Source organism: Elaeis guineensis, chromosome 8 (assembly GCF_000442705.2).
Source record: "Elaeis guineensis isolate ETL-2024a chromosome 8, EG11, whole genome shotgun sequence".
In the NCBI taxonomy this organism is placed as follows: Eukaryota; Viridiplantae; Streptophyta; class Magnoliopsida; order Arecales; family Arecaceae; genus Elaeis; species Elaeis guineensis.
Genome location: NC_026000.2, coordinates 92,168,065 through 92,178,822, shown reverse-complemented (window position 1 = coordinate 92,178,822; position 10,758 = coordinate 92,168,065). Strand labels below are relative to the sequence as shown.

At 37.8% G+C, this 10,758-nt stretch overlaps 1 protein-coding gene across 2 annotated transcripts in view; it reads right to left on the bottom strand.

Moving 5' to 3' along the window:
* Positions 1-601: 601 nt before the first annotated feature.
* The window catches only part of LOC105035391 (uncharacterized), a 36,970-nt gene continuing 26,813 nt past the window's right edge, over positions 602-10,758 (bottom strand). Inside the window, exons 6-8 of one of the 2 annotated variants that reach the window (XM_019847320.3) lie at positions 3,869-4,230; positions 1,120-1,231; positions 868-1,048 (exon numbers count right to left, since the gene is read on the bottom strand). In XM_019847320.3, coding sequence (XP_019702879.1) covers positions 1,043-1,048; positions 1,120-1,231; positions 3,869-4,230 — 480 coding nt within the window. In that variant the 3' untranslated portion in view covers positions 868-1,042. Of the gene's footprint in view, positions 1,232-3,868; positions 4,231-10,758 lie in introns of both variants that reach the window. The other variant, XM_010910939.3, reaches the window with a different exon arrangement.

Sequence of the window (10,758 nt, the reverse complement as noted above, 5' to 3'; positions counted from 1 at the left end):
GCCCCCTGGAACTAAAAACCCAAACACTATACCTAGATCCATCAAGGCAAGTGAAACAAATCTCATCAACCGAACCCACCTCAATAATCACAAATTAAACTTGCATTCCCTGGCAGTGGTCTATATACCCCCACCTAGAGGTGAACACGGGCACATTCTGAGGGCGCTAACCCTCTCTGCTAGAAAATATCTTAACCTCACATTGGACACAGCTATTATTAGATTTGCATCTAATGTGTTATCTTGCTTAGAGACTCGGAGTCTATCTAACTATGCCCCTCATTTCTGAAACACGCTAACCATGGTGCAACAAAAATTTGGCAACTGTTGTTTATTACATCATGCCCAGTAAAAGGCTATAAGCCAGAAAGGAGGTTTTTCTCGCATTCAGGTTACAACAGATGCACTCCTAAGGATATTTGCATCATCATCAGCATAAAAACACATTCAGAAACTGCTAACCTGTTTGTAGTTTATTTTTCTAGGCCTGATTCGAGTTCACCTAGACCCTGCTCGCACAAAGCATAGATATATTTCTTCATACACCAGGAAAGCACAATATGCATGCTAGCAAGATGCAGACTAAAGAAAAACATGCATCTAGATGGAACATTTGAACCCTTGTATTAGCTCACTTAAACCTATAACATCAAAAGGTAGCTTCAATGATTTAGTAATTTATATCTTGCCCCTTCAGTAGCATAGATCGTATTATCTACAATTATACTGAAACCATTTGAAATGAATACAACCTCGAACCCTAATCAATGTGCTCATCTCTTGATCAACATACTTTTTCAAAAATTTAAAGTGCCCAAGGCCACAGCATCGCTTGATGAAAGAAACAAAATGAGGTTAAACCCTAAATAATGATTTTTTTTGTGGTGTAAACAACCCAAGCTACAAAATCTCTTAGGCTATCTTGTGTAGTCCGATGTTCAGGTCAGATGATATGGAGGTGAGAAGTGGCAGCGATTGGTGCCATACAGCTTTGAATACTCGCTTCTGGTGAGCTCGCACAGATTGAGAAGGGGTACGCCCATCATATCTGATGTCAAAGATATGAATCATGGGGTCAGCTGAACCAGATGATAAAAATAGACCATCGGGAGACCATGCCTGATTAATCAATGCAGATTGGGATTCACTGCTTTCTTGTTTCCACCCGAAAACATGAACCTCAGTCTGCCTTAGCCGCACATCAAATAACCGAAGCTGCTTACCGGGTGCTCTGCAAAAAAAAAAAAAAAAAAAAAGAAGGCTGCCAAAATAAGCAAACACAAAAACAACAGGGGGTGTAAAAGGAGCATGAGGCAACATGACTGATGATTCATAGAAATAGGGAACATATTAGTAGAAGATATAAACAAGTAACACAACCACATTTTCTGAAAAAGAAAAAAGGTAAAAGGAGCATCCTCAAAAGTGCCTACTTAGTAGGTCTTTCTTAAGAAGGTTAGTTTCAAGAGCTGCAAGCTCCATGTAGTTTCCAATAGCTTAACTCTGCTTGGACTTCAACAAACTAAGGTAGCATGCTCAAAGGAACTGGCACGTTCATAAGTATGTATTTAAATATAACAAATTAAAAAAGAAAAAGAGAGAGAAGCAAAGCATCATAAGCATCACAGTCTAATATGGTTTTCCTTTCTATCTATCTATCTATCTACCTACCTTTCTTTCCTTCCTTCCCCACCACATGTTCTGAAATTTGATAAAGTTTCTAAGTCATTTAAAGGAATATTACAATGTAAATTATCCAAAACATGCAAGTTGATAGCTAATAAACATGCACAATGTATTGCATTATGTAGTCAACAGCCTAATTAGTATAACTACAACCACATAAGCTTAAAAGAACATTTTTTAGGGAAAGAAGTCCTGATTTTGAAATTGTTATTATAAATCATATATTTGCTCTAAGATATTAATATACGCATAGTGTAGCAATTTGCTTGTATCAACATATTATACATGAAAGATGAATACGACATAAGATGACAACAATCTTAACCTAACAATAGTACTGCTGCTCAGACTAAACTTGTGTGCCAAGATTGTCAGTAGATATCTTGATAATGAATTGTTCAAATCTTACTTTACCGAAAGACATCTGAACTAAGCATTGGAAAACCATCATAAGTTGCTTAAAGGGAGGGAATGAAAATTTGATGCCCTAGACCTAAGACGATCAACTTGTGATTCAAATGAGAGCAGCCTAAGCCACAATATTTTATTCATATCACCATATATTGTATTTGTGTGCCATAACATATGGCAATACACCATGCATGACACATCCTGGCATTGTGCATACGTGCAGCTTTCTCATCTCTGCCATTCTTCTTGTCTGCTTGGAATCTTCATTGCACAACATTCTATAAAAACAGGGCCTACTAATCTTACAGAATTTTACCTTTAGTTTGACTTGAAGGCACATAACAATAATAGAATATCAAAGCATCTCTTCACTTCATCCACCAGGCTTTGGAAAGATTTCCAAAATAAACTTGGCTTTTTCTCAGCCCTTAAATTAATGTCTGCCAAAGTTTATATTCTGCATGGTAACTTAAGCCTATAACCAACCCTTTAACTACACGGTAGTTCTAGATATGTTTACCAGCTGCTTGCATTACACCTAGTAAATAACAATTTTTGACAAGCATTGGAATCTCAACATAAGGACCTCCCATGTTGCAAGAAAATCTTTAGTAAATTAGCTCTTAAGATTTTTTTTTTTTTTTTGGCATGAAATTCATATTCTGCTGCCTTCTTACAATTTCATCAAAATCAATATTAAGAGAAACAAAAGAAAAAGAAATTCTTAACAGTGATCCAGACCAGCAATTGAACTGTCGAATATTAATCAAATAAACAGTTTTTCTCCTTTATTTTCAGTAATGTTATTCTAGTGCGACTGTTGTTGCTAATGAATAATCAAGATATATGTAGTCCTTATGGAAGTTTGATAAAATGGTTTCAAGGTTGTCATGGTGCAGGTTATCATATCTCAATTTGGTCATCTCAAAGTCCACATCAAGTTAAACCAACTCCCACACAGGTGCTCCTTGTTAAGATGGAATGACAATGATGCAGGATTTTTTTTCGTTCTTTTTTTTTTTTAAAGGAAACACTTCAAGGTTGGAGTCCAAAAGTTCACATGAGATAAGATGTTAAACATGCAGTTCCTATGAGCTGACTGAATCAGCATGCACACACACAGAGGACCCATGCAAACGTGAGTTTAGTCCCATATCAGTTATTTGCTGAATAATCTTGGATACTTGTACAGAACAAAGAAACTCAAATATTACTTTCTGGCTAGTCATTTTAAGTGAGGTCCTATATTGTGACAAATAGTACCAGAGTAGACCCGGCCTATAACCTCTGTACTAGGGGACACTATAGCATTAGTATATTTGAGTTAACCATAAGCTAATCATAGTGTTCGTGATTGGATTTGAATAGATTTGAACCCTTAGCCAGGCAAGGATGCTAAGGCTTAAAAGGGCAGAGTATGTTTGGACTTGTGCGGGCATATGTTTAGTTCCATATCAATTATTTGCTTAGATTTTGCATAGTTATATAAGACCAAGGATCTGAAATAATATCTTCCGCTAGTTATTATGTGTGAGGTCCTGAGTTGTGACATGCACACACATATTCGGCAATTATTCAGTCTCTTAAAAATCGAATTAGCAATATTCGTACATGTAAAGGGCTAAGATACAGTGAAGATTAACGATTAAGATAAAATTCTTTCAAAATTTTAAATAGCAAAAGAACTGTTGCAAGAAGAGTTTTAATACAGAATAAGAATCTAGAAAATATCTCTTAGTCCAGTATTTATGCTAGAAGTTCATTCACTTGCCCTGTTTGCACCATGTACAGATTGAAGTCTGCAGGATTTGGTAGAATGCTCATGCATTTACTTTCTATCTGATTCTTGAACTCAGATCTCCCAGCCAACACATCATATGCAATGATCCTTCTGTCTGCACCAGTAGACAATATAATCTTCTTGTGCTGTAGTCCCGCTACTCCCATAACAGCTGAAGAGTGAAGATTCCCATGGATGGTCTTGGGCTTCCATGAATCATCATTCTCATGCCACAGAATGACAGCATGGTCACTCCCACCAGTCACAAAATATAAATCAGCCCAGGGCATGAAAAATATACTGTTTATAATGCCCTTGGTATGAGGCTTTGCTTCTAAAAAAGTGACCTTTTTCTGTTTTCAAACACAAAAAAGGGGATATTTATAACTAACAACATGAATTTATGCATCTTCATACATTAACATGTACCTAAAGAAAAACATGTTCAAACTAACAGGCTAGTTATAAAATTTATTGCCTTGCAAATGTAGGGTGCAATTGAGATAATTGGAGAAAACTATAAGTAGCCACTAGTCTTCTTATCAACCTAAAAGATCATAACTGACATGTCATAGTCTTCCTTTCGAAAAATGACATGAATCAAAAGATTGGAGACTTTACAAAAGGAGAATTTCTCTTATTAGATACCACTGAATCTGAAGCCAATTAAAAACAAAAGGCTTTATATCGCCATAATGAGAAACCGATTGTATATCATCAGCCAGTGGTAAAGACAAAGGATATTCAAAATACGAATCCCTATATACCAGAGATGTTACCTGACGCTGCATGCTTACCAAGTAAAATATAAGAAAGATACATGCTTCCACTACCATAATAACTGAATCAAATACAAGAACAACTAAAGAAACCAGACATATTACTTGTTTTTTCAAATCTAGGGGATCCATTGTTTCACAAATGGCTGCTATAGATGTTTCAGCATGAAACCACTATGCTAAGCTTCAGCCATATGGTGATTGGGCATAAGGTGCATGATATGTCGAGCAAAAACCCACTATAGCAGCTGCTATACTATAGGCAAAAACCCACTAAAAAGCAGCTGCTAATGACTTTGTCTTCGTCGAGTTAAATGCAAAGTTCAAGTAAAAGAGTTTAGACAAGAAAAGAGATCCCACAGCAATGAAGGGATTTGAAGATGGCGAAGCTGTTGAATGGTCGATGAAGGATTCTTTTGCAAATAAGCCTTTCACAATGAAGGGTTGATTTGAAGTATGGTTGAGGAAGCCTATGCCAAGAGCCAGAACTAAAGATGCTAGACCTACTTCATCTTTGCAATCAAAGAAATAAAAGAATTCAAGGTCAGCCATCTTGTCCCAAACTGTGCAGTTCAAGGTGTATTGAATCAAGCTAGCCAGTTATTGGGACGAGACATGAGTTTGGGTTGGTATAGGTCTTGAACCCTCCCAACCCTCCCCACTCCTGGTCATCCTCACCTCTCTTGCACTTGATTTACGGTTCCATCATCATTGCCACCATTGACAATGATGACCACGGACCATCAACACACGTCCCTCCTTCCTCCAACCTCTCCCCCTCTCCTCAATTCAAGAAAGCCCTCCGTCATGGAATTCCCCAACACCTCCACTTCTCTCTTGAGGCCTTGTTCGTGTGACCCTACCTTCTCTCTCTTGCACTTGATTTACAGTTCCATCGTCATTGCCACCATTGACAATGATGACCACGAACCATCAACACACATCCCTCCTTCCTCCAACCTCTCCCCATCTCCTCAATTCAAGAAAACCCTCCGTCATGGAATTCCCCAACACCACTTCTCTCTTGAGGCCTTGCTCATGTAACCCTACCTTCACCCAAGATCCCTGACCCCCTCGCTTCTTTCCTCTGTCCCTCTCCCTCCCTAGTTCCGGTATGCTTCAGGTTAGTACAATACATATTGGTACCACACCAAACCGGTTGATGGACAGTAAGATCCCTGATACTAGTTCGTTGAACCTTGAAAGAATGAAAACATCAACATTGTTGAAATTGAGTCTAAATCATCAATGTCAAGCGAGATGGAGAAGGAAAGCCATATATCAAGATGAATGACTTGGGCATCTCTAGTTCAAATGCTCGAGTAGACATCCTAGAAGCAAGAGATGAAGATTGATCATTGGATAGTCAACCATCATTTGACCCTTTTGCCTAGATTTTGAAGGAGTATATTATCCATATGCTCATGTATTATTTGGTAGATTATCTCATATGCTTGTGGGCATATTTCTATAGTTAAGGTTGGGTTATTGTGGGCATCTTTATTTTATGGTTGATCTTATGTGATTGCGGCCATCTTTATCCCATAATTGATGTTACTAAATTAGGTGGATGATGATATTATGCCAATAGGCTATGCACCATTGCATTATACGTATGTTGACATGATGTTAGGATGTCAAGCAGATGATCTTTCATAGCTTTGCCCTTGATATCTTTTCCTCATTTTTCATAAAAAAAAAAATCGACTTGTTTTAGTAACCAGCCTTGGATACATGGCATCCGCTATAGCATCACTAGCCACTATCTGTCATGAAAACCCCCAACCGCTACATGCTCACCATTTGCTTCAAACACAATGAATATATCTGAAGCATTGGTATGAATGAAAAACAGAAACTTGTTGATAAGGGAATGACAGGAAGGAGACCATGACCTAAGATCAGGTACAAGGAGCACCTAAGAATTACAATTATCACAAATTTAAACTTCCTTGCTCCAACCTGCAAGTGCAACTTAAAAACTAAACCCACCAAAAATAAAATTGAAGATAAAGGACTTTCCTAATCATAATGAAATTTTTTACAAACTAAAAATGTCATAAACTATGGACCTCTAAATTTCTACTTTTAACAACCATCCTCATCATAAATTTGAAGACTATTTTAAAAAGATAAATGAGATAAAATTTAAAGAACAAATATATCAATCAATCTACCTAGGTTGGAGAAATATCATGTTCAACATGATAGTGCAACTTGTTTTGGTGCTCCCAGCACCATTTTATACATGCTAGGTTTCCCATATATGATTGCATCAAGGTGGCAATGGGTAGAATTTAGGTGCCCCAACTCGAATTATGTACATAAGTCCTGAACTTGACTCTTCACTTGTACAAATATAGACCCAAAAAGGGTCAAGCTCACAATCAGGCATTTAGTTGTTATCAAGTACTTGTTGGGCTCTGTTGAGTATATTCTTGGACTCTAGAGAAAAACTCAAAGGCAAAGCTTGGAGCAAGAAAAGAAGATTTTGACACACTGCCTACACTGGATGAAGCATCCTCATTCCTCATCTCAACAAAAGTGACCGACAAGAGGAAGATGAGGACCAAGGACAAAAAGGGCAGTCACTGCATGATTTCCATTGATGTCCTATACACTGTATCGATGTTCACCAACAACAATGCAAATGCTGCCACAAAAAAAGTGAATTACTTTACGGACTAGGGCTGCTTTAACATGCAAAGATGGAGTAAAGATGATTAAATGAAAGGAGAAAGATTCTAATTAGTGAAAAAATATCATAGAGAGATCAACATATTTAAAACTAGGATATCATGTTTTCAGGTATCAGGTATGCATCAGCCTATAGTTGAAACCCGACCCATTGGGGATCAGGATCTGCATCTAAGACCAAAACTGAAATTCTAGGTCAGATTTGGGTGGGCCTTAGGGGGCTATTTGCTCCCACTGCCACCCTTATATTAGATTAATAAGCAACAGATGATATTGATTTTCATTAGGCCACTAGAATAGTCAATGAAAAGGTCAAAAGGAAATGGAAGGGACCCAAAAATGAACAAGAAATGGGGACCCATTCCCTGTGTTGAATTCACAGCAATGAAATTCAATGTGGAGACAATAGAAGTTCCTTTAGATAGAACATTACAATGTTAACAAAGAAGAAAGTGGTGTTTGACCTACCAGATCTGGTCAAACCCTGCATCTTTTTATTTGCAACAAGCAGGGAATCAGATTTTTTTTTTTTTGGCTTGGCCTTGTGATTTGGCCGACAAATGACTGATCAAATTATACATCTTATCCTCCCAAAATCCCAATACCATCAATAACAACTTGATAAACATCATGACCAAAAAAACAACATGATCAACAACATAACCATAGACAACAAACTTTTAGTCTTCAAATGCATCAGTCACATCTGAATACAAGCTAGTCAAGAAATGGTAAATGTATGAAGCATAAAGGAAGACATGAATATGAATACAACCAAATACAGATAGGCCAATACAACAAATCTTGAAAAAAATGGATTATAAGGACACAACATGGATAAATATACATTTTTATGTGTGTGAAAAAACATGCATAAAGCATGATGCATTAAGACAGTAAAAATTTCTATATTTCATATGATAACATCATTATCATAAACTTTAAAACTAACCATCATCATATCCATCATTAAAGGTTCATAATTATCACAAAAAGAAAATTAAAAAAAAAAATAGAAACTCCTTTCACCCTCAAATGTATCGTTGAAGTATCTAGGCATAACTAAGAGGTATCTAGAGCCTTTTTTTTATTCTAGAAATAGGATAATTGATACAAGTGCTGATGCATATCAAATTTGATCATGGAACGCAATTTGAAGGATCTTCAAATCACACAGTTAAATCCTCTTCATTAGGAATTCTAGCACAAGAAAATGCAATGTACCATGTCTATGCATGAAAATTTTGGCACATGAATATCTAGTTAGCTGAAGATCTTGGTGCACTAAATTAATGGTTTCAGATACTAGAAAGAACCTAGAAAACATGAGTAAGATAAAGGTGAGATCCTTAGTGACCATAGAAACAAGCGCATGGAAACATGCAAGTCCAAACTTGCAACAAACATAAATTTAACTATTTGTGAGAGGTTGATGAACTTAGAAGGGTGCTGATACAAGAGGTTTTTTTTGCTTACATGTAAATAATACTATAGGGGATTGCGCTCAAGGTTTTTTCTTGAAAATTCTTATCATGGATAACCAAAATTTTGAGAAATAGTATTAAAGTTCGCCGAACCAATACCAGAGGGCGTACCAACCGGCGGCCAGTTTGGCACGGTACGTAGGGGTAAAAGTAGTATGAATAATATCCATCCAGATCCATTTTCATATCTGAATCAATCCGGATATGAACAAAAATTTGAGGATCCAACTAATATCTATATCCGTATCCATATCCGTTAAAGAAAAATGGATATGGATATGGATAGACAACCATCCGATCTATATCCAAATATCCGAATCTATCTGTAACCTATATATTGTTATGTAGCACCTATAATTTTTTAAAAAAAATATACAACCATATAAACCTACAATTAACTTGATTTATCATATATTTAGTAATATCTTTGATTCCATAATCATAAAGTTTAATTATCCAACTTATATTCATAATTATATTCATACTTTTAATATCCGCATTATATTCATATCCGTTTAAACAAATATGGATATGAATTTTTGCATCCGAATAATATCTACATCCGTATTTGTATTCGTCAGACAAAACAAATATGGACATGGATATGCTAGTATCCGATCCGTATTCGATCTGATTTTAGCCCTAATGGTATGGCTTTATACCGTGCTATTTCAAGGTGTATCAAATATAGGAAGAGAAAGGGGTAGAGGAAGAAAGAAGAGAGGAAGAGAGAAAGGAGAGGAAGAGGAAAGACAGACGAAGGGGTTGGGCTGAAGGTTAAACCCTAACCCTAGTAAAGCGAGAGAACAAGAGAGGTAGGAAGGGAGAGAGCCAAGGGAAACTCTAACCCTAGCAAAGCAAGAGATAGAGAGAGAAAGGGGATGCTTACCAATGACGTTGCAAAGGGAGAGCGAGCAGCACTGATTTAGGAGAGGGGTCTCAAACATGACGGAACGCAGGGGGGAAGGGCAATCATGAGTTTGGAGGGAGGTGGAATAATCGAATTAAGCCTCTATTCCAAGTTGACAAGGCGAACCATCCCAATTCCCATCGCCTCAATTCAGTACACTCCAAATAGGTCAATTTGAGGTGATACCGTCGACCCTAATATAATCCATCTCCATCAAACATTTGGCCTAAACTATAGAGAAAGATTCGCCGACTCAGAAACATAACCCTGTGCTAGCCAACCAATGGTATGAGTCGATACATCCCCATACCGTATCGGATCCGAACCAATATAGAAACAAGGGATAAACCGGGGAGAAATAGAGAGAGAATAAGAGAGGAGGGAGGGAATGAGAGGGATAGAAAGAAAGAGAGGCCGGTGGAGATGTCGGCGGTGGCCACTGCCCTTCGGAGGGCCATCGATGCCTCTCGAGCTCCACGATCCTCCGCGAGAGAAAATAAGAGCACCAAAAAAGAAGGGACAGAAGAGAAGTGAGGGGAAGGAAGCGGGAAGACCACCAAAGGGCTGTCGGATAGTCGTCATGGCCATCAAACGACCCAAATCCATCAGGCCAATACCCCTATTTCATCACTTTTTCTTAAAAAAATATGATAAATAGTAAAGCTGGCAATGGATTTATCGCATTTTAAAACAAATGTAATGAAACAGATGCATCATCCCTATTTCAAATCCGTGGCAACCATGAGACGGATTTGGGCCGTCTGACGATCGCAGCGGTCACCCAGCATCCCTCCGACAACCTCCCCACCTCCTTTTCCTCACTCCTCTCTCCCTTTCCCTCTCTCTCTATCTCTCTTCTTGCATCTAATGGAGGACCGCAAAGCCCCAGAGGCCTCGACGGACCACCACTAGCCTTTCTCTCTCCTAATCTCCCTTCGTCTCTCTCTTCCTCTCTTTCATTCTCCTCACTCCATTTTCACTGATATTCCAAATCGAACGTCCGAACCACAC